Source organism: Dermacentor variabilis, chromosome 1 (assembly GCF_050947875.1).
Source record: "Dermacentor variabilis isolate Ectoservices chromosome 1, ASM5094787v1, whole genome shotgun sequence".
Classification (NCBI taxonomy): Eukaryota; Metazoa; Arthropoda; class Arachnida; order Ixodida; family Ixodidae; genus Dermacentor; species Dermacentor variabilis.
The window spans coordinates 242151027-242176420 of NC_134568.1; the positions used below are offsets into that span (position 1 = coordinate 242151027).

Sequence of the window (25394 nt, forward strand, 5' to 3'; positions counted from 1 at the left end):
AGCGGAGTTGGGTCTGTACGTGGCCCCCGCAACATCCGAAAAATCGGTCGGCAGCTTACTTGGCAAGAGCAACTTGGAATGTCACATTCTAGAGGTGCATGCGCATTTTCTTCAGAGCTTGGCTTGGTTAAACCACAGCTGACAAGCCAATGTGCTGATCCCCCGTGATGAGACATTTGCATTGTTGCACGTTGGCAATGACACAAGATGCACGTATGTAATTCGTTGTTTCCAGGCTGCTAGCCACCAATGGGCCTTCAAAATCCGCAAAATACCCTTTGCTGGCCTGGCAAAGTCAGCATGCTTGCATTTCTTTTGCACTGACCTGATTGTGAATCTTCTTTCGCCTGTACAGTCGAGCCTTGTTATACAGTCAGTGACCAATTTTTTGGAAATCCCCAATAATTCGGACACCTTTGTGGCACTGCCACGCATCCCATAGAGCCAATGCAATAAGGACGTCCGATATTTCAGATGCTGAAACCCTTTTCCGTTCAATTTTGCACACTTTTTGCTATGACTGCTTGTCTGAAACAGCATTAATCAAAACCACCACTGCCACCATTTTGGTACCATGCCACTGTGGCATGGTACCACCACTGGTACCATGCCACAGCATGGTACCAGCACTCTCGCACGCTGATCCGCTGGCAGCCATAGCCATCGTGGCAACACTAGGGCTAGCTGTTTCGACATTCGCTACCAAGCGCTCTTGCACGCCAATCTGCTGGCAGCCATAGCCAAGCGGCAGCGTTAGACCTAGCTGCTTCGACATTCACTGCCAAGATTTTTGCTGTTCGGTGCCTTGTTCTTCATTGAAAGACTTCGCCACTGTCAGCAATGGTGCCAACTCCACCTTTGTCATCCTTGCGGATTGTTTCAAAGCATGGAAAGTGCAGCAAGGGTCAGTATTAACAAAATTTGTTGCTGGGCTAGTTGGTTTATGCTAATGAATGAATACTGGCAAGCGCAGTTTCAAGACAGGACAAGAGAAAGACCCCGACACTCGGGACAAGCACTAACTCGCAACTAAATTTTATTGTGAAGATTTTGCCTACTTTAATACACAGCATACCAGGATAGCGCAAGTGCTCTGTCCATCAAGCCAACCAATGCGTCATATCAAAGAGCATACAGATTACAGAATCATCTCTAAAAACTGCTGAATTAGCACTTTTCCTATGCGTCGGTGTCTTTCTCTTGACCCGTCTTGAAACTGTGCTTGCCAGTATTAATTTATAAGGGTCAAAAGTTGCATAATGCCGGTTCCCAAAAGTTAGCTTTGCCGCAATACAGCGGTATTATGCGGTCAAGCATACTCAGTGTATTGCGGTGTTGCATATCAAGAATGGAATTTGGCCACTGTCACTGGACACGGCATGTATTCCTTAATTATACAAGCGTGCAATTGCTGTCATCTGTCACACTACGAGTACAAATACACCTAATAAGTGTACTGGCAAGTCAGACGTGCCTGTGGCGATTTGAGCCTTTGGGGGCAGTGAAAATCATGCATTCATTAGGCAGTTTTAGAATAGTGTTTGTCACCTTACATATGTTAAATGCAAGCCCCTTTGTGGGACGTTATGCTTTGCATCTCTGTAACACTTTTAGTTTAATGTGCAGGAGCGCAAACGTAACGAAGACTTTATAAGAGAGGGCACTGTCTGGTGCCTCATGCAACGTATAAGCCAAGGTAATCGATTAGCAAACATCCTAATCTTTCTATGCAGATGCATCTCTTTAGGCCTACGAACACTAATCGCCAAACTCAAAAATTTCACGCACTATGTGCTCATAGCTAATGTTTCAGGTGAGTTTAAAGGACGCGAAGGCTCATTTCAATAGTTACCAGTGATCAGCAAGAACATAGCCATCACACCAATTCACGCTGAAGTGGGAGCTGTGGGTGCCGCCATGTTCGACAACAATATTTCTTCACGTGTGTAAACATTGCAAACGTTAACTTGCCAAATAATGTACATTATCATAGCACACGTAAACCATAGAAACCCAATAATGTAATGAGCATGCACAGTGAGGACAACGCTGTTTCTTTACATACATACTGTGCATATTTTTTGTTGTAAATGCCATTCTAAAACTCTATTTTTTTTTTTTTTGACTAACCAATTTTTTAGATGTCCTTGCGGCACCTAGGGAGTCCGAAAAATCAGATGTTGACTGTAATGAAGTTGCATCGGCCATGCAAATACCTTTGTTAGTCCGATATTCCTTATAAACACACACACACAGATATCCGCAAGAAAAAAAATTGCGATCACATTTGTGCAAAAGAAACATAAGCAGGGCTGCCTTCAACGGGTGAGCAAAATATATCCTTTGGATTTTGATAGCCCGTCGTCATCTTGCCATCCTGATCCGAGGCACAGGAGCAACAATAAGCAACACACGAGTGCTTCACTGTGCATTGCCATGAATATGCTACTTTGCAATTGGTTGGAAGTGTCCCCCTCGTCCAAAAGACTACTTCGAAAAATCACAGGGTGTTGTGTACAAGATTACTTGCATAGAATGCCCTGTGTCATATATTGGCGAGGCTAGAAACTTCTCTGAAAGAATTTGTCAACAAAAGAATTACCTTCGCAACCATAACGGACACAGAGTTGCTGTGGCAGAACACTGCGAGCTTTTTGACCACCAGATCAGCACCAGATTAGCACCATCATCTTGGAGAAGACAGCCACCAGCGGTGGCTTTTGGAATCCTGCCACATAGAAAAGACATTGTGTAGCATCAATCATTTGTCAGGAACACTTCCCACTGTTTACTCTCAAGGACTGCGAAAATTATCTGCACACCTGTCAAAATGTTTTGAAAAAATTAATATAAGCACTGCTACACCGCATGCCATCGCGCCCCTGAAGAAGGAGCCAATCGGGCTCCAAAACGTTGGGTCTCAAAAATTGCAATAAATTTTGGTTGGAGTTTCTTTGTTGTTTAATTCAGTTGATCCCCACAAGGTAGATATCTGCAGAATGTTTACCTTAAATTGGTGTTATCACGTGGGACTGGCATGTTGGCTTGTCGACTGCAGTCCATCAAGCCAAGCTGTTGGCTAAGACATGCACACTCGTCCAGTATGTGTCATTTCAATTTGCAATGGCCGAGTTTTGCCGCCAGTAGACTTTTCAGACACGGAGAGGACTACATGTAGATTCGTACTCAGCTACTGCAGCGGTCGGTGTAGCCTGTGCATCTGATTTTGCATCCAATTGCCGATAAAGCATACAAGTGCGAGCATGCTACAATGTCTTTTCAACAGCCGCACTGCTTAGGCCTAACCAGTGCCGTTTGGTCGGGAGCCTGCAACCAAAGTGGCGGTTTCATGTTAGCCAACATGATGGCAACTTTGTTCGTGGCCGTCGTGTTTGCCCTAAATGTCGTGCGGCAAATTTCAGTTATTATTATTCTAATGTTAGGGGTAGGGGACGGTGCTGCAGGGAAGTCCGAATAATCGCACAAGCTTGAAAAATCAGTTGGTGACTGTATTTTACATTTTTGTTACCAGAAGATATACGTTAAGGCTCCTGCAAACAAAAGTTTGCTTTGCTACGACTGAAATTCAGCTTGATACTGCATTTTCAATTTTGTTGCAGCAGTTGAATACCCCTTTGTAATAAAGCTTGACCAACCAAATTTTATGTTTACTTCATTATATTCAATAATTCGTTATATTGAGTTTTGACTTTATCAGCGTGTATGCTTATAATGAATATTATATATAAGAGGTGTTTTTGTGGCTTATGGGATATTTTTGTTGAAATGCACTATAACCCTGGAGTTCTGATGCATCTTTTTATGGGATCATGAGAAAATAATGTGTAATCTCGGAAACCCTAACATCCAATATCTAAAAAACCTTAACATCCGATAACGCTTTTGGCCGCACTGACGAGACAAAAAGCTACTCAAGACCTTATTTGAAGTTGAATAGCAAGCCAACAAACTATTGAAAACCCATTCAGTAATGCTCGTTATCGCTGCCTGCTGGTTATATTGAGTGTTATACACTTTTTGGAGTGGGCGTAGTCATGAATTGCACTAAATAAAGCTTGTCATTTCCATGTGGCGTTCGGGTTAGGTGCTTGATAGCAGTTGCCCTTTTTCAGTTTCCGTGCAGCCTTTTATATTAAGGTGGTGACATATCGAAAGTCATGAGACAACGTCTGGAAACATGGATGTGGTGCAACCGATTGTGCCTTCATCCATTTCCTCTTGGCTTTTGACTTCGCGAGTCATGTTGAGATGAGTGACCGGCTGTGATCTGAATGTGGCAATGGCAATCCTTCTGTGCCACACACCAGGTTCTGTAAAGCAACCAATTTCAGCAGTGATATGCAACTGTCATTGTACACAGCACCGACAGACAATGCCATGTCGATGGTGCATCATCGCAGTTTTTGGATTAGCAACAACTTGACTTGGACGAATTGTTCCATCTTGAGTATAACTTGAAGCAGCACAAAGAGGACGAGGACAGGAACCGAAAACAAACACAGCAGGACATAATAATTTTCTAGATAAACACCTGCATTTGTAGGCCTAGTATGCATGCCCTTCAACCTTTTAGTTCTTGTTGTTGTTTTTGACATGTTGTAAACCTGGTTGTTCCTTCAATAAATTTTTCAGTTGGCAGTTCGGCGCTCGTCCTGTTTTGTTTGTTTTCGGTTCCTGTCCTCGTCCTCTTTCCACTGCTTAAGTTATACTCAAGTTTTTGAGTGTTACAACCGAGAAGAGAAACGTAACACTTTATGACCTATGGCTAATACTTATGACCCTATGTAATTAAACAGGACCAGTACTTCTGAGCATAAGAACTGGGAAAACATATCAACAAGTTTTTACTGTACCTTTGAAACAGCCAATCTGTGGCCACAGCAAAAGTGAGGTGTGTATGTGAGCACGCACAACTCAACTCAGTGGTTGCACGCCTGTCAAAACAGAGTGCGCGCTGTCAGAGAATATAAGAAATCAAGAACATTAACAATTATGCCACTGGATTTGCAGATTTATTTAATGTCCAACCTCTACAAATGCCACAAACCTGCATTTGCTCTCCTTTTCCTATTTATAATTTCTTTAAAGCGCCAGCTTTGAGGACAAACACGAAAGGCACGCAAGCTGTCGCCTGCCATATCACTTTGCCGAGATAAGCAAACCGCAATGTGTTTACTGGACGCGCGCGAGACCGCAGCCACGATCGAAACGTGGCGGAACGGACATGTCAAGTGAGCACACTCTTGCCGCCGGTCAGGCACAAGTGAAACACAAGACGAGCAGTCAAATCGATCTGCGCTCCAGCTGTCGTAAGCCACTGCAAACATACCGAGATAATAGAGCACACCACTTCACGGCGCTGGCATCAGTCCAAGCTGGTCCAGGCCACGCTGCGGAGCGTTCGTGTTAAACGTGCTGACGGCTGTACAGTGCGGAACCTCAAAGGGTTATCGTGCAACTTGTACTTTGAGCTGCTTTAATTTTGTTCAGTGAAATGAAAGCAAAACAGGGAATAAAGGTCATTATGCGTAATTGATATTTAACCCTTTTGTTCAACCACCTACACATAATTTCATGTATCGCAACATAATGACCCCCATGTTAGGTGAGAAGCGTTTCAGATGAATTATTTGTTACTTTTCACTCATGTGTGAACACAGCACCTGTGAATTTTTGTTTTATTATTTAAAAGCAGATTAAAGGCGGAAAACTGGTTTTTGCATACGTTTATACAGCCTGCAGCATGCACTATTTAACTGATGTGTGACAGTTTTAAGGTCATGATGCATTTATTCATGAACTGATGACATGTAAACAATGGGAATATCTTGTGGAACTGATGAGTTTTTGACACCATATGAGGCTAACAGACAGTGAAGCTAAGGAAAGGATTAGAGAAATTAGCTCCTCTTTTTGTTTCTTTTTTTAATTGAATTGTGGAAGTATGCATGAGGATTAAATTTGGATAACCATCATATTCTTGGTAAAGAAAAAGGGAAATGAAAGCGTAAGAAAAAACAACTTGCTGCCTGTGAGAACTGTACCCACAACCTTTGCATGACATGTGCAGTGCTCTGCCAATTGAGCTATGGCAACAGCTGTTCATCTATCCTCTTTCTTTTTATGTTTGTGTCCATGTAGAAAATATAGCTTTGGAAGTGTTAGCCAGTGCCACTCACGGCCACGGCAATAGATATGGGCATTTCTTCAAACTGCAAGAAACCTCAAGGCGGCACACATCTGGATTCTGGCAGCCTTGATTCCTTTGGCAAGAAGAATAAGGGGAACCTAGGTGCTTGATATTGGGTAGATACAGCCGTATATCTAACTCACTGAGGTGGCACATGAGGGTTTACTGGCCAGCTCCTGCTCCTAAGATCACATGCTACATGATGCCTGCAGTTCAAAGGAAGTTCCACATCTGCCACCGTGCCGATAAGTAGTGCTGGCTACAAGTCCCAGGAGTAGTTTTGAATACATCAGCTTGAATACCCAAGAAAGTTGACAGATGGACAGCTGCCATCGTAGCTAAATTGGTAGAGCACTGTGCATGTTCTGTGGATGTTCTGTGTTTGGCTTTCACTAGTGGCAGATTGTCTTTTGTTTCCCCACTTTCATTTCCCGTTTCCTTTATTAAAGATATGAACTTTATCATAATCTTTAATCCTCATACATAATAAATTATACAGTTCAATGAAAAATAAAGTTTTCATTGTCTCTTAGCTTCATATGGTTGACAGCATGGAAAGTCTTATTAAATCAAGTATAATTTACTGTTGAAAGACTTGTAGCATGCAGAAATTTCAGAAAGTCTGACCTGAATGGAAAACTCTTCTGTGCATTGGTTCCTTTATTCTGGTTACATGGGCACTGTGTGTTGATTCTTTCTATACTGACAGCAGTGCCAGATCACATAGCCTAATGAGTGGAGGAATCATATCTTTAGGAGACGTGGCATGTTCATCGTGTGCTCTAGCCATCATTCATCTCAAGGCAAGCGTTTCGATGCTCTGCGCATATATGGTACAACCATGCATGCCATGTGCATTCATATAAGTGCTGTGGATTGGTAAAGGCATTGCTTATCATGTTCAAGCAAGCCATGAAACAGGTGTGCGTCTATTCTTGTTCAGAATAATGTATCATTTCCATCATAGTCCAAGCGACTGGCATCTGCAGCACTTTTAAAAAGCTGAAACAGCTGCAGCGTCATCTGGCCAGTGTACAGTGCCTATTAGTAAATGTAATTTATGTCTCCCTTGTGCAGCTCCTGTCTGCGATCATGGTTAGAGCAGGACACATCGTGCCCAACATGCCGAATGTCCCTGTCTGAGCCAGGAGGAGCCTTGGCTGGAGAGAGCCTACGAGATGAAGGCCGCAACACTGCATTGCTGTTAGGAGCCCTCGGTGGCCAAGAGGATGCCCCACGGCACCAACAAAATGCTACCACAAACCACTTTTTCCACTTTGATGGTAAATTGATGGCAACTTTTTTTTGTCTGTGCCACAAACTTTGAGCTTTGCTGTTGTCAAGACTGCTTGGCTATAGTTTGGTCTTATTTATGGCTTAGGTTCACGCTACGTGAGCTGGCTCCCCAGCTTTTCTGTAGAAGTCACACACACCAACCTCCTTGGCGGACAGCCACCACCTCCAGTACAGACCTCACAGCTTGACAACATGGTAAGGATGACATTTCTGTCTTATAGAGCCTTCACCAAGATGTTACTTCTGTGTTATGTGTCAGGATATTCTAGGTGGCACTTCGCATCTACCTGTATGCATCAAAATCACTGCATCCTACAACAAAGCAAATTGCTTTAGTCACAGCTAGTGAACAGAATACATTCTTCCTTTGCATTTTCCCTGTACTCGTAGTCAAGGAATTTCATTAAGTCCTCCTTCTATAGTCTTTTGTTGGCTTGAACCACTGTACTGTCTGCAATACTCAAAGAAGTACCAACCACCACAGGTTAGAGCTTAGTGAGCAGATGGGCAGCATCAGATGTCGCCCCACGTTAACTGGCACACCAGAGCAAGCGCACATTTGACCTGTGAAGGGCACCTAGTGCTGTGCAGCAAGAAATACAGTATACCCTAGTCAGTTTGAATAATGAGCAGAGTGTTTACAAATGTGGCAGAAATGCGCCATGTAAGCTGCACCATTCCTGAAACATGTTAGCAACATGCGGAATTTAGTACTAACATCATATTTTCTACCATCTGCTGAATAAACATGAAACCACCGAAAAAGACACATTCATAACAGAAGAATTGGACAGGACGAGTGCTCGACTCACAACTACATTTATTCTTGAAGAAATTTCCATAGAAAAGGGCAGCGCATGCACAACACCTTTTGGATGACGGAAGAAGCAACACGAGCACAAGATTGTCGAAGCACATTAGAAAATGGGGCCACAGAAGATGTGTGGGTGCTCCATTATTCTGTTTAACAGCAGCAAAATGTAATTGTTTCGACAACGACTTTACTGTTTTTGTTCTCTCCTGTACCAAATGGTGTTGCACATGCACTGCTTTCTTTTCTGGGGAGGTTCCTTCCAGAATAAATGTAGTTGTAGGTCCGGTGCTCTTCCTGTTGACTTACTTCATTGAACGCACATCTTTTTCACTTGTTTCCTGACTACTCGGAAGTACTTGCCAGCTTGCCCAGCAAGAAACTCTCCTGATTTTCTACCATTTAATGCATTGTGCCTAAAAAACAGAGCACATGCTTCACGCTATGTTCAAATCATTCCAAATAATGAACAGAATGTTTACAAACGATGCCAAAATTTCCTGAAGCAGCTGCTTCTTTTTTAAAAAGATGTTTGAACATCAAAGTAGCAGACAGGGCTAATCATGGTAATGATAATGTGTTTGCCTATGTTCATAATTCACTTCTCACATCACCCACTTATCACCATATATAAACATTCACTTCACTTGAATAAGATCAGTTGGTAGTTTGCACCTTCATACAACTGGTTGTGTTGTCCCTCTTCATTCGTTTTGTTCCCTGTCAAAAGCAGCGCAAGAAAACTATGATATTAGGACATATAATGCACCATACCCTATCTACTGTTTACTGCACGGCCAAGGTTTCGGGGCACACACAGGTGACCGCCTTGCTCAATAAAATACAGTTCCACTAGTGAAAGCTCCCTTATTTAAATTATTGCCAAACTATTTGCTGTGTCATGTTATTGATGCGTGAATATTTAATAATTGAAAAAAAAGAGAAATTACCTTTAAAACTTTATATATTAACATATTTTGTTGCATAAAGTGAATGCAAAATGCAGTCTTTTGTTTCTTTCAGTGATGCTGCGCAAGCAGTGATGAAAATGACTTAGTATTGCCAATAGAGCTTAAGGCGAGGTGCAGGTAGAAAAATTACATTTTTCTTTAAAATAATATTTTTTTAGCTTTTGATTCCTATACACCTCAACATTCTATTTTTATGCCCAAGAAATAAGGTGCTTTTCCAACCACAATTCAAAAAGTTATTCTAATCCAGGCATGGTAGCTGTAGAGGCTTCATTTTTTTCATGCTTACTGATGAGACGCGAGACCACAATGTGCCCATATGGTGGGCTTTCCTAGTGTGACAACAAGCGAGCACTAGCCCTGGCTGAGTCGTCCAGCACCAGCTCATTCTCTACTTTTCACCAGTGCTCAGGCTAAGGCTATGCTTCCTGCATATGACAGGCTGACAAGCAAAAAGCTGTTGTTTATTGTATAAAAGGCAAACTCCAAAGTGCGACTGAGTCACTTAACAGCAACCACCAAATCTCAACATCAACATTTGGTTGCTGTGCCCCACAAGAAAATTTGCTTCACGCACTGTTGTGGAAATGGCCACATCTATAGCCATCCTGTAATTTAATAAAGGCCACAAAGGCTTGAAGGAGGTCCTACAGGAGTTAGGAGTCCTTCTAACTCGGGAGTTATTTGCTCTCAGCAACCAGAGAGATCAGAGAAGAATCAAAGGAATCTCTGGAACACAGAGAACTGAAGCTAAATCTGTCATTGCAGTATAGCAAATGAAGCCTGGCTGGTGGAGGAAGCTCACAAGGGTTCTGAGGGTACCACGTACGCACAGGAGAATTTTAAAGCTTTACACTTCTTCTCGAAAGACTGTGCTGCTTTCTGGCCACATTTCATGCAAATTGATCACATGCAATAGTAATAACTTGTTCAGAACTTTCAACCTCATTTTTCACTTTTTGCAATCTTATGCTATTTTTATTACTTGTGCACAAACATTTTTCTAGTTGGTGTGGCTTAATCTCGTCCAAATTTTGCATGCACATGAACTTATAGAATGCAGTAATGCCTAGGCATTATTGTAATTTACAGCAATTTTGGTCATGTGCATTTAAGGTAACCAATCATGAATGTTCTTGATAACTACAGTAGAAATTAAATTTTTTGTTCTTTAAATAATGAAGCTAGAAGAAAATAATTTTTGAGCATATTTTCAATTATATGTTTATGAGAAACCATATAGGCTATGTTATGAGAATCTTCTAAGCCTCATATGAAGACCCAACTTTGCACAAAAGACCCTTAAAATATTATGACAAATGGCAGTGAATCTGTTTTGGTAAACAGAAACATTACATGCAAACATAACAAGGTTGCCATGGTAGTTCATAGTAGCCCTTCAGGGTAAGCGCGTCTCCAATTCTTGTCGAGCCATTGCTGTGCTGGATGCGGCTGAGCATGGCTGCGCTTGCCCTATCTAGAAGGTAACCTGCTACAGTTGCAAAGTTACTCGAGACGAGATGGCTTGTGGCTTCCTGTGTGCTGTGTTCTCACGCGCCTAGTGTTGGAAGTCGCGTAATGGTAAATATACCGGGAGAAAAAAAACCTATGGTTCAAATGCTGGTGCAATGAAAGGTAAAAGTGAACGTTGGTTGTCAAAATATGCGTGAATCTCAAGTTTCAGAGACGTGTTGAAGCTAGAGGCAGCATGAAGCATTTTCTCGCCGCCTCTACTGTTCTTCATCACACCAGCATTCTGACAGCAAGTGTCTGCAGTCATCGAGCGAGATCTGTCCTTGTTTGCCTGTGTGTGCGTGACACCATGCTTGTTAATTTCGTTAGTAAGCAAATGTGTACTGCAATTCATACGACCAATAAAACTATCTTATTTTGTATAGTTGTCTAATAATTTGCTATCTAAAATTTCCATAATATCTTTTTATTTAATGAAATTTTGTTTGGAAGTATAATTTGATTGCATTGAGCTTCTACTGTATGTTTAAGTCCTGAATAAGGCTAGTTACAAGTTCAATTCCAATTTTCAGCAGCCACATTTCAGCAGTAAAGGAAATCCTCGTGTTTGGAGCTTTGGGTGCATGTAAAAGAACTCCAGTGGATCAAAATTAGCCTAGAGCATCTCCCACTACGGTGCTTCTCACAGCTGGGATGGCCTTGGGATGTGAACTCTCATATTAAAATTTCATTTCAATATGAAGGTAGCACTTGTATGCATTGGTTTGCAGATTTGTCTTGCTTTCTGCTACTCTTGATCATTATGGAATACCAGGTAGGTCAAACATCTTGCTGGCTTGAAAACTGTTTTTCTTTGAAAGGCAGAAATATGGTTGAAACAGGAAGGTATGGTATGCTGCAACTCCATAATGGAATGGAGCATCCAGTGTTCTAAGTTACTAGCAGTCACTTGCAGTGGCCAGTCCAGTTGATATCATTGATATGCTAGAATGTGCACAGAACTGTGCAGTTCGATTCATTTTCTCAGAATACTCATATCATTCTAGTGTCATCGAACTAAAATCTCGTGCAAACCTTGGAAGCCTTACGTCACGTCGCAGAATAGCACATCTGTACCTATTCTTCAAGTTTTAACACGCATCACCCTGTACTCCTGTTATCAAGCCAGCCCATAATCGTTCAGATCACGCCAGTCACGAAAAAGCTGTATACTCACCATCTGCTCGAACCACTGCCCCTTTCTTCATTTTTTTGTCAAAACATCACAAGGTTGGAATGACCTTCCCGCTGACGTTGTGCTCCACTCCAGTACCATTGACTTTGAGACAACGACCAAAAAATTGTATAACATTTCACACATCTGTAAATAGCCCATCCCTCATGTAAAACCCCTTCACTGGGGCCTTTGAGGTATTCTAAATAAATAAATAAAGATAAATAGATTGTGGTCTAGAAATACGTTCCCAGCAGCATGAAATTTTTCATAAGCTGCAACAGGCAAGTTTGTGTCATGAGCAAATATGTATCAGTTTTCAAGCATAGGGATTCTACTGTATTTTCTTCGCTTATTCTGTTGTCCAAACAAGACAATAGGGTGATATCGATGGAGGCTTGAATTAATGAACAGTGGTCAAACTAGGGGACCCTCAGCCTGAAGCTGTTTGGACAAATAGCCTTGATCCCTCATTGAAATGTTAGCGTTAGGCTTCCCTTGTTTGACAACTGTTGATCAAATAATTCTGTAAAGTGCCTTTAGGGGCTAAGCACACTGTACAGTGCCAAGAAAGAAGACCATGTTATAAAGTTGATTTCACTTGTTTACCTCTAGTTGCATGAAGACGAATTCATATCAGTCTAATGAGTGTTCATTCTGCAGGCTCGCCAGGTACAGCAGATGTTCCCAGGCATGCCATTAAACACCATTGTTGAAGACCTGCGGAGCACTCGATCTGTGGAGCTTACAATTGAAAACATTCTAGACGAACGCCTTGTTGCACCTCCTGTAAGTTTTTAAGGCTTACTTTTGCTGATCAACTGAAAAGTGCAGTCCTGACAGTCACATGGAAGTGGCTATATTGCGAGTACATCATTGTAACCAGATCACTTTACTGCTTTTTTTTTTTTTAAATACAGACATCCATGTATCAAACTGCTGTGCCAAGAAACAGTCGAGGCACAGTTTACCACACTGGCTTTCAGGTAAGCTCCTCTGTCTAACATTATTATTTGGAGTGGTGTCATCACAAGCTGCAGTTGTCTAGATTTTTAACATCTGCTCATTTGTGTAAGAACACAAGAAACACACGGATGAACCCAGCTCATCCATGGCATAGGAGTTAACATGCACCTAAATCCATAGGTGGAAAGTTTCCATATTTTCCGCAGGGGGCTGGGGCACGACTAGATTTACAAACCCCCACCCACCCACATACAAATATATATTACTTTTAATAACAGCTGCACTTGAAGACACACCATGTAACTTTGAAGAATTGTTCACTGAAGTGACGGCCACCGTCAAACTGCGACTCAGATGATGATGATGTGGCATGTGCTCCGTAGCTTTCACTTGGGGATCTGACTCAAGCCTTTGTAGTCCTTGCATTGGCGTACAGAAACAACACAAAACTGGCAGAAATACAGGTAGACTTGGTTGCACGTAAGTGGAAGTGCGTGCAGCAATGAATCAACGACTGCTTCCTTGCACAGGGGCCTTAAAACGTCAATAAAATAATCTTTTTTGGATACATTTATTTTAGAGCGCAGCTCTTTGGCGTCCGTTCCTGGGTTTCGCGTCGTCGTCGGCGTTGTCGTCGGCCTCGTAACCAGCTCCGCCCCCCTTTCATCCCCCCAGCGCTAGCAGCGACCGACTGATACCGCTGGATGCCGCTGTCGCCGCTAGAGAGTCAAGATAACGTGACTACATAGAACACCGTCGCCGCCATGCAGAAAGAGGAGGAAAGGGTCCCCCCCCCCCCCTGTTCTTGTGTGGCGGATAGGGTGCTCTTCAGTTGCATCAGTCAGTCGCTGCTATCTCTTCCCTCCTCCCTTTATCGTGTTGTCCGATTGCTGCGCGCGCTTCTGCCCCCATCGTTTGCCGCTGGGTGTACACGCCGCCCCCCTCCCCCCTCTTCCTGCGAGTCTCCGGTTGTCAAAGCGCCGGCTCGAACTTAATTCCTTTCTTCGCTCCTCCTCCAATGCAACCCCTGTGCGGTGGCAATCAGAGAGCCAGATCGGTGGCGGCGGATCTGTATATGTGCACCGCCCGAGCCGAAATTGCCGCTGCCGTTCGCCCTGTGCGGTGGCAATCAGAGAGCCAGATCGGTGGCGGCTTGACATAAAGACAAACAGCAATTTCCTAACACTTATGCGGGAGAACATCCCGTTCCTCTCGCTCGTAACACGTCCCACGGCTGTGACAACCTCGCGAGGCACTTGTATAGATCTCGTCTTTGAGAATCAAGCATTGGTGTACCAAGTCGAACATATATCAGTCTATTTCTCCGACCACAAAGCTTCCTTCATGACTGTCAAGAACTGTTAGTGGAGTCTTTGTTAAAGGAATACGTGTGAAAAATAAAAAAAAATTCTGTGATAGCGCATACATGTGTTGCTCGATTTCTTTGCCTCAATCTATCGAAAAGGTGAAACAGCTTATTTGCTGCGCTCAAATTTCGCATTAGGAAGTAACGTAATCGTCGGTAATTTTTTTTCAGACATTCAATAGTTAAAGGGAAGCTGAAGAGTCTGTCGAATTCAATAAGACGCTCATATACGGATGCGGGAACCTTATAAACCATGAAGGTAAAATTTTGGGGGGGATTTTTCACTTAGGAGCGACGCAATCGTCGGTTAAAATTGCGCTGTAGCTCCGCCCCCCGTCGAGCGCCGCGCGCTGCTGCTGACACTGACGATGCGAGCGGAGACCGGAAACCGCGGCTTAGTGACGTCAACACTGGTGTTCCGCTCCTTCGCAGTCTCCGCAACCATGCCTGACCGGGCTTATGTCTGCGCGCGTGCCGTCCTAATCTGCTTCGCTCGACCCTACATTCCTTTATTTGTGTGTATATAGGAGTGGTAGTTGACGTGCGCAGCATCAATTGAACTTGTAGGCCAATCATGCCGGCGTTCTGTGCAGCCTACGCTTGCACGAACACCAGCGGCCGCGACGATGTTCCGATGTTCCATTAGTTCCTGCAAGACAAGAAGCTTTCAGCTAAGTGGGAGGCTGCTGTGAAGCGAAACAACTTCAAACGCTCAAGAACAAGTGTTGTGCTCTAACCACTTCCGTGACGATTACTACCGGAGTTTATCAATAATGCGTGCTTTGGGTTCTCCTAAAAAAAAAATTGTTAGCACGCTGAACGGAAGGTGCAAGTTTATTGCCCACCCTTGACGCAGGTTTCATCGCCAAGCGCCGCGAATTTTCTATTCGCACGTGTGTTGTGAAACAGCCTGCATGCAGCTACCATAACGCAGTGCAAGCGTAAAGTTTGCATGTGTTGGAAAGCCTGCTCACGCCAAGACGCTGCACTCCCCCTTCTCTCGCACACATAAGATACCGACCATCTCACGTAGCCGACGGAATTCGCCGGTTACGAGTAGCGTGCGGATGGCGCACTGATGAAGGTTCTATACTACACGTGCTACAACAGCCGGTAACTTTTCCCGCGTTTAAACCGTCTGTGTAGATTGCCAACAGCTTTGGGGCAGTGCACAAACGCTGATGATCGCATCACCGCTTACGTTCTACGAGGAGGCATGCAGGAACATAACACTACAGTTGTTTGCCCGGAAACGTACTCACTGGAACGCTGAATGCAGCTTAGCGAAAAACATACTCGCCAGAGAACATTTCCAACACAAGGAGATGCTAACACTTCGCCTTCGTTCGCGTGGAAAGCATTGCTTGCACCAGCATTTCTTGCTTCTTGGAGAGGCCGGCTCTTTGCAATCGGCGGAGCGATTTGTTCAAGCGACGGCCCGTTTTGTCGCACGAAGCCGTCGCCCATCACCGTCGCACGCAAAATCGCTCTCGTAGAGTTTGGACTTAAAGCCGAACTCTTCAGAGAAACGCAAGCTCTCGAAAATTTCCACGACCGTCTCAGCAAAACACCACCAAACTACTTTGCACCGTGCTTCATGTGTAGCGGCAGCAGTCGGTCCGGATGAACACCATTGTTGACGTCACGAGGCGCCCGACCAATCACAGGCGGAAACGAGGCGCGCGAGCTGGGCGTGTCTGCTGCTGCACTTTTCGTCGAAATAAAATATGTTTGCGCTTTCTTTCACTCAATTTCGATGCGATATTCGAATTCAGAGGGTTGAAAACCACGGCGTACTGCTCTTCACTCATTTTTTCTGGAAAACCTTTCAGCTTCCCTTTAAGTCTTATTTACATTCCCCATGGAGTCCGAATTATCGGTCCTCGACTGTATATCGACACTCCAGATAAACTTTCGTGGTCGTCATCGCCATGATCTTCCATACAAAGTCGAAAAACCATTTGAATGAGTGACTTATATTCATACACTGTGGTTGCAAGAAAAAGCATGTAACAGTGAACCATAAAGGATAGGGCTTGATGGGCATTATCTACCCACGCATTCAATATTCAAGTTAGTTGGAGGTCACTTGATCAAATGCACGCTTGGGAAGGAGGGTGCGCATCTTCTCTAGCCCTGTCATAGCTGCGAATGAATGTGCATGAGTGACGCTTACGTGGCCCTCGTGCCATATCTAATTGTTGGTAATCATTATTGGGTGCAATGATACAGGGCGAGCAGTGATGGCTGCTAACTTCAGGTGTGCTGTCTCTCCTGGGCTGTCTTTCCGTGCCCCTAGTGTTGCAGATCGCGTGGCCTAAGTTAAGAGAGAGGAGTAATTGGAGATCGCTGACAGAGGCCGTCCTGTAGTGGACGTAAATATAGGCAGATGATGATCAATCTAATTATTATTCAGAGTCGCAGTGAATTACGTGGCTGTATGAACCGTTCACCCTTGCTTCTGGCGTTCTTCGTAATGCCAGCATTGTGACAAGTGCTCATGTCATCCAGTGAGATATTTACGGGTTTACATGGTCCATGCATTACACTATGCTTGTTATTTTAACTAGTAACTGAATGGTTACTACATTTTATATGGCCGATATAACTAACGTATAGATTTGTGTAATGGCTGCACTTTTTTTCATGATTTTGACGAGCCTTACATGGGACCGGGGGATTTGATCTAATTTTTTTAACTACGAGTATGAAATCTGTCGTAAACCTCCGCGTTGCCTCATCTCACCATCTAGAAGTGATGTGCGAAAATACGTTGCACATGAGAATTGGCTGTTGAGCGCGATTGGAATCAGCGCACCGAACATGATTGTTTCTCGGTTGGACTTTTTTTTTTTAATATTGACTGTCAGGTTCGGGGTGTGGCCCTTACACGGATTTATACGGTAAGAATCTTCCTTCGTGTGATTGTCTTATACTTCACTATCACTAATACTGTTTCACCTTTCTGGCGAAACTGCAGCCTCTTTATTTTTTCTTACTGTGAGTACAAGTATAAGCACTGGTGCGAATGACTGCTCAGTTTGCATTGAAGCGATAGATTCCCCGCCGCCATCGTGATTGGCGACGGGGAAGCGGCAGGGCGTTCTTTATCTCCTCGGCAGCTCTCGGCCAGCAGCATGCATTGGCGCCATTATCCTACTAGAGCCTACCTTGTTCACCAAACGCACGCTTGAGAGCAGCATGATGCCACTGCACAACCACTGCCATCGTGTGGCTTTTTTGTTCATATTTTGCGGGCTTCCTTTACAACCCGGAAAAAAGGACATGAGACGTATCGTACAGGAAATAACTAGGTCGGTGGTTTCCGAAGGTGCTCTACAAATCTGCGTATTGTACTTGGGGTCCTCAGCCAATAGTTAAAAAGTTGGGTAATTAAACTTAATTAATTAGTGAGTTACGGGGGGGACGATTACCTGAGATACTATAGGCCAGTGCGAATAGTATGCGTTCGGTTCAATTCGCTTCTGATGCGGCTTTCATTTTTAACATCTTGGCTCAAGATACGTGGGGCACCCTGTATACAGGATGTCCCGCGTAACTTGTGCCAAAATTTTAAAATATCGGAGTGCCACGTAGCTAGACAGAACCAAGATACATAACCTTTGTCATCGCTTGGAAAAAGTTCTGCCTGGAAAAAGTTCTCTCACGTAGCAGTTCTGCCTCCTCCTTGTAGAATTTGTCGAGGGATCAAATACATTAATAATAACTGCATTGTCGTTGCAAAAGATGCTGCAAATGAACTCTTGAGCGCTACCCACTGTCAAGACAAGTACAATATGTATTTTTTCATAATAGGATATACTAGTATGTCTCAAAAATTGTGCCCGAAATAACTGACATCAATGCTTCCATGTTTTCTGTCTATTTAACAAGTAAAGAAAGTATCAAACGAACTTTAGAACTATTCAGATTGAAACCAGCAAAGCAGTGCATGCCGCTGATATGAAAAATGTAAAGGCCATGAAATGAACAAGTTGAGGAGAAATATTTTAATGAAACTTTGTTGACCTCCCTGCCTTTCTCTCATTTGCATCTCTCTCTCTGTCATTCAAGAACCTTGTTTACATTTTTGTACATATGCAACGACCAGGGAAAAATCTCAATGACGCTGTCCTTTGTTACAATGTACTGCGCAGGAGCAGGTGTCACCGGTCGTGTATTCCGAGTAATTGCACCGAAATTATAGTCGCAATAGAGAGCACATATAAAAAGCAGGAGTTCTGCAAAATATACGAACGTGATTCAAATGAGAGTGAGCCAGCGCAAATATATGACAGACGGGGTACTTTATTTAAATGTAGTCTCCATGAGAATTTAGACATTTGTCCCACTGACTAACGAGTTGCATGATTCTCGTGTGATAAAACTCCTTGGGTTGCTGCTTCAAAAAGTCTTGACTCTTTCACGTCATCGTCCGACACGAATCTGGTTCCCTTGAGCAGTTTTTTTTCAAATACTCCCAAATGTGGAAGTTGCAAGGCGACAGGTCTGGGCTGTATGGCGGATGTTGCAGCGTTTCCCACTTGAATTTTGCCAGCTTTGTATTAACCATCTCAGCGACGTGGGGACGGGCGTTGTCGTGGAGCAGGATGACCGCATTCCTAAATTTTCCATGTTGTTTGTTCTTGATTGGACACGCAGCTGATCTGACATTTCACAATATCGGAAACGATTGATGGTTTCTCCAGGTTTAACAAATTCTATCAGTAATGGCCCCTGACGATCGAAAAAAAAGTCAACAGCACCTTTCCGGCAGAAATGACGGCCTTTGCTTTCTTTGGGGTAGTGAATTCAAATGTTTCCACTGTAAGCTTTGCCGTTGTGTTTCAGGCTCGTAGTAGCGGCACCATGATTTGTCCCCGGTCACAATTGCAGACAAAAAGCCGTCACCCTCATTGTGATACTGGAAAAAATGAGTCAAGGCAGCGCCGAACCTCTCTGTCTTCTGGCGGTGGTTCAGAATCTTCGGCATTCATTGCGCACACAAGAGCCGATAATCGAGATGTTCATGAATTATGGTTTGACCCGAACCATGTTCACACGCCCTGCCAATTCATTGATGCTTATCGTCCGTTCTCGTCTAATAAGCCTTTGCAATTGTGTTGGGGGTGACTGCACAGTGGCTTTGGCTCGGTCTTGGATCATCTTTGCAACTTTCACGTCATTTGAACAGTTTCCTCCAACGCCTCACAGGGGCAAATGAGATGCAATGTTCAACGTACATGGCAGCCGTGTGGCAACTAATTTCTTTTTGGGAAACATCTCCGGCAGTCAAAAACCTCATGACACCACGCTGTTCAACTTTTGGAGCGTCCATTATGTCACACAACCATTTTCAACCTGATGTATGCGAGCATTAAAGGACATTTATCGTCACACCTGCGTGTCACTTTTGTAAATGAAAGATACCCGTGTGTTATGCACATGCCTCGCAGATGCTGAACCAAACCATTATTGCGCGGAGTGGGTTGGCTCACTTTCATTTGACTCGCCCTCGTGCATTAGAAATGCGAAGACACAATGGAATCTACAAATGCAAAGATACAGCTTTATAAAGGGCAAAAAAGTATCACTGGAAACAAAGTTCATTGCACGTATACACAAAACTTCGCAACAAGATATTTAAATATTCGTATAAGTCTAATAAATCTACTTATCTAAGAAAAAGTCACTGTATATAATGCGTCATCATCATCATCATCATCATCAGCCTGGTTACGCCCACTGCAGGGCAAAGGCCTCTCCCATACTTCTCCAACAACCCCGGTCATGTACTAATTGTGGCCATGCCGTCCCTGCAAACTTCTTAATCTCATCCGCCCACCTAACCTTCTGCCGCCCCCTGCTACGCTTCCCTTCCCTTGGGATCCAGTCCGTAACCCTTAATGACCATCGGTTATCTTCCCTCCTCATTACATGTCCTGCCCATGCCCATTTCTTTTTCTTGATTTCAACTAAGATGTCATTAACTCGCGTTTGTTCCCTCACCCAATCTGCTCTTTTCTTATCCCTTAACGTTACACCTATCATTCTTCTTTCCATAGCTCGTTGTGTCGTCCTCAATTTGAGTAGAACCCTTTTAGTAAGCCTCCAGGTTTCTGCCCCGTAGGTGAGTACTGGTAAGACACAGCTATTATATACTTTTCTCTTGAGGGATAATGGCAACCTGCTGTTCATGATTTGGGAATGCCTGCCAAACGCACCCCAGCCCATTCTTATTCTTCTGATTATTTCCGTCTCATGATCCGGATCCGCTGTCACTACCTGCCCTAAGTAGATGTATTCCCTTACGACTTCCAGTGCCTCGCTGCCTATTGTAAATTGCTGTTCTCTCCAGAGACTGTTAAGCATTACTTTAGTTTTCTGCAGATTAATTTTTAGACCCACTCTTTTGCTTTGCCTCTCCAGGTCAGTGAGCATGCATTGCAATTGGTCCCCTGAGTTACTAAGCAAGGCAATATCATCAGTGAATCGCAAGTTACTAAGGTATTTTCCATTAACTTTTATCCCCAATTCTTCCCAATCCAGGTCTCTGAATACCTCCTGTAAACACGCTGTGAATAGCATTGGAGATATCGTATCTCCCTGCCTGACGCCTTTCTTTATTGGGATTTTGTTGCTTGCTTTATGGAGGACTACGGTGGCTGTGGAGCCGCTATAGATATCTTCCAGTATTTTTACATATGGCTCATCTACACCCTGATTCCGTAATGCCTCCATGACTGCTGAGGTTTCGACTGAATCAAACGCTTTCTCGTAATCAATGAAAGCTATATATAAGGGTTGGTTATATTCTGCACATTTCTCTATCACTTGATTGATAGTGTGAATATGGTCTATTGTTGAGTAGCCTTTACGGAATCCTGCCTGGTCCTTTGGTTGACAGAAGTCTAAGGTGTTCCTGATTCTATTTGCAATTACCTTAGTAAATACTTTGTAGGCAACGGACAGTAAGCTGATCGGTCTATAATTTTTCAAGTCTTTGGCGTCCCCTTTCTTATGGATTAGGATTATGTTAGCGTTCTTCCAAGATTCCGGTACGCTCGAAGTCATGAGGCATTGCGTATACAGGGTGGCCAGTTTCTCTAGAACAATCTGTCCACCATCCTTCAACAAATCTGCTGTTACCTGATCCTCCCCAGCTGCCTTCCCCCTTTGCATAATGCGTCAAGCAAGGTAAATAATCATGTTGCGCAAACACAGATTCACAGATCACAGCCCCCCTCCCTCCATTCCCCCTTATGTATTGCCCACGACAAGAGGTGGCGCGCTTTCTCCTCGCTTTTTTCCCTTGCGCTCACAAGACTGAGCCACCATCGTCGGCTCACCCATGCTCCACCCCCCTACGCTTTCACTTGCACATACAGCATGCGGCGCGCGGTCATGATGTTATCGCCTTGGACTTTATAAGGAACATGGGGGCGACGGCGATGGCAGGAATGTGCCTGGAGTGTCCATATAATTGCTATCACAATAATATAATAAGAGTATCGAGCAACTGAAGCATCCCATGGCCCATTACTTTGCGCAAAAGAAGAAGGAACAAAATTGAACTTTCACCATGCGACAATTCGCTCCGCCACAACAATGTCTTTTTTTTTTCTTTTGTGGGGCGGGGGCACCAAAATGAATAAAACGCAAAGGAAAGCATGTTTACCACAATCGAATGCCTACATTGGGCACCTGATGTGGCTACCAAAGGGATGTCGAAGAAAACAGGAGACGCTTGGTCCACAGAGAACCATACGCATACTGCTTGCTATCCTACACCGGCGAGACAAGGCTTTCCGGAGAGGTTGTGCTCAAGCAAACGCGTCGCAATCCGTTGAGTCAGCGTAATCATGGCGGCTAGCAACAATGTATCGTTTCTTTTTCTCGTCTGCTAGCCAGGAAGCCGTCCAAAGCTCTGCCAGGTGAAAATCCAAGTAACATTCAACTAATCCAAGTAACAAAGTACCTAATAAAGAAATAAAAAATGAAAGTGTCCAACTCAAGAGATCAGATAGAATTCGCGGAACTGTGAAAATTTATCAACAAGGAGAAAGTAAGGGCTATTCAAAATTATAACATGTGAAAGACTAAGGAAGCAATAAAAAATGGATGCAGCATGAAAACAGTGAGAAGGAAACTTGGCATAGGACAAACCAAGATGTATGCACTGAAAGATAAACAGGTTAATACCATCAGCAATCTCAAAGATATAGTAAAAGTAGTGGAAGAATTGTATACTGACCTGTACCATACCCAGAGGAGTCAGGATACCTCCATTAGAAAAAGTAATGAACAGGATACAGAAACTCCGCCTATAACTAGCGATGAGGTCAGAAGAGCCTTGCAAGACATGAAACGAGGAAGATCGGCAGGAGAAGATGGAATAACATTCGATTTAATCAGAGATGGAGGAGACATAATCCTTAGAAAACTGGCGGCTCTTTATGCGAAGTGTCTATCAACTGCAAGGGTCCCAGAAAACTAGAAGAATACAAACATTATACTAATCCACAATAAGGGAGACCTTAAAGAATTAAAAAACTATAGGCCCATTAGCTTACTCCCAGTATTATATAAAATATTTACCAAAATAGTCTCCAGTCAACCAAGGGAACAGGCGGGCTTCAGGAAGGAATACTCTACAATGGATCACATCCATGTTATTAATCAGGTTATCGAGAAATCCGCAGAGTATAATAAGCCTCTCTATATGGCTTTCATAGATTACGAAAATTCATTTGATTCAGTAGAGATACCAACAGTCATAGCGGCATTACGTAATCAAGGAGAACAGAACACTTACGTAAATACCTTGGAAAATATCTATAGAGGTTCTACAGCTACCTTAATTCTACATAAGAGAAGCAGGAAGATACCTATAAAGAAAGGAGTCAGACAGGGAGACACAATCTCTCCAATGCTATTCACTGCGTGCTTAGAAGCATTCAAGCTATTAAACTGGGAAGGCTTAAAAGTAAAGATCGACGACGAATATCTCTGCAACCTTCGGTTTGCCGATGACATTTTATTCAGCAACAATGCAGACGAGTTACAACAAATGATTGAGGACCTTAACAGAGAGAGAGAGTAAGAGTGGGGTTGAAAATGAATGTGCAGAAGACAAAGATAAGGATGAATAGCCGGGCAAGTGAACAAAAGTTCAATATTGCCAGTCAGCCTCTAGAGTCTGTGAAGGAGTATGTTTACCTAGGTCAATTAATCACAGGGAACGCTGATCATGAGAAGGAAATTCATAGAAGAATAAAAATGGGTTGGATCGCATACGGCAGACATTGCCAGCTCCTGACTGGAAGCTTACCATTATCATTGAAAAGGAAGGTGAACAATCAGTGCATTTTGCCAGTGCTGACATATGGGGCAGAGACTTGGAGACTGACAAAGAAGCTTCAGAACAAGTTAAGGAGCGCGCAAAGATTGACGGAACGAAGAATGCTAGGCATAACGTTAAGAGACAGAAAGAGAGCAGTTTGGATCGGAGAGTGAATGGGTATAGTGGATAGTCTAATTGACATCAAGAGAAAAAAATGGAGCTGGGCAGGTCATGTAATGTGCCGGTTAGATAACCGTTGGACCATTACGGTTACAGAATGGGCACCAAGAGAAGGAAAACGCAATCAACGGCGACAAAAGACTAGGTGGAGCAATAAAAGTAGGAAATTCGCAGGCGCTAGTTGGAATCGGTTGGCCCAGGACAGGGGTAATTGGAGATCGCAGGGAGAGGTCTTCGTCCTGCAGTGGACATAAAACAGGCTGATGATGATGATGGTGATGATGATGATGATTTATGTAGTTGGGTAAGATACATTACTTGCTCCAAGTGGTGGGAAACAACATTACCTTGGTTCTGTGTAAATATGTGGCACTCGCATATTCTAATTTTTTTTTTATTTCTAAAAATATTTTGAATTATTTTTACATTTCAGCGCAAGTTAGGCGGGACACCCTGTATATAGGGTCTTTCGTATTCGGGTTTTATTTTATTTTATTTTAAAGCAGGGGTGAAAAATCGGGTGTTATTTTTAAAGAGGAAATAAAAAGGGAAACTACAGAGATTTTGTTCTCTGGTAGCCAAACTGTGGAGAAACCAAGAGTTCTGTTTTCTGGCATTTCAAGGTTCGGGAAGTTTTCACTAACTTTTACAAGCAATTAACAAGCAATAGGCCCTCTTTCGACACAAACGTTTTACTTAAACAAACGAGATCACTCACACGAATATATAATAACAAAAAGATCTGCTTCCAAATCGTGTGATGAACCCATCTCTGCAAATCCTCGTTGTCAGGCATTATCATCACATTTAATAGAAACCACATTAACAAAAACAAGACATTGTGATGAATATGGTGATCTCTTCTTGTTCTCAGAATGGCCACTACAAATTTTATATAAGTGCCACTTCAGCAATATGGTGTGTCACTACGTTGCTTGAATGCTTGCTTTGTTCTTTGCACTTTTTTAACATAGGAAGGAGTACAAATAGTAGTGCAGAGGCACAGAGGCAGGAGGTTTGATGCTATTCCTTATCTTGTTGCCGTATTGATTTCTTTATTGATTGATTTCAATGAAAACAGTACATCACAAGACTGTCGGACCAGTAGCCTAAGCTGGTGGAGGCTCCTACTTCCATATATTGGCAGCTTATCTTATTAATAATGATAAAGATTAAGAGATAATATAAACTTTCACGATGAAAAATTTAGTAGATGTGGAATTATATTCTTGCTAACAAGTATTTCACTGTAAGTACAAAATTTCTAGCCACTTTAATGTCAAGTGGCAATGCATTCCAAAAATTTTGCACCATAAAATTGCAAGAACCGCTGACCATAAGCATTACAAGTGGCAGGGAGATTGAAATTTAGGTTGCTCGTATATCTAGTGTTAGAGGTTGGTATATTAAACAGGCTTATTGTCAGTGGGTAGTTGTTGTTTATGATGCTATGGATGGTACATGACACCTTTAAATCAAATACAAGTAGAAACGTTAGTATGTGGAGTTCTTGAAAAAGTGGTCTGCTTCAGTTGTGTGTATGTTAGAGAACTTCATGATCCGC

The 25394-nt window shown here is 43.1% G+C and overlaps 1 protein-coding gene across 3 annotated transcripts in view; it reads left to right on the top strand.

Annotated features, from left to right (window-relative positions):
- Positions 1–25394, top strand: part of LOC142560335 (E3 ubiquitin-protein ligase AMFR-like) — a 197501-nt gene that overhangs the window by 161778 nt on the left and 10329 nt on the right. For all 3 annotated transcript variants that reach the window (XM_075672347.1, XM_075672354.1, XM_075672364.1), the window contains exons 9-12: positions 7289–7494; positions 7593–7702; positions 12639–12764; positions 12896–12961. In XM_075672347.1, coding sequence (XP_075528462.1) covers positions 7289–7494; positions 7593–7702; positions 12639–12764; positions 12896–12961 — 508 coding nt within the window. The remainder of the gene's footprint in view (positions 1–7288; positions 7495–7592; positions 7703–12638; positions 12765–12895; positions 12962–25394) is intronic.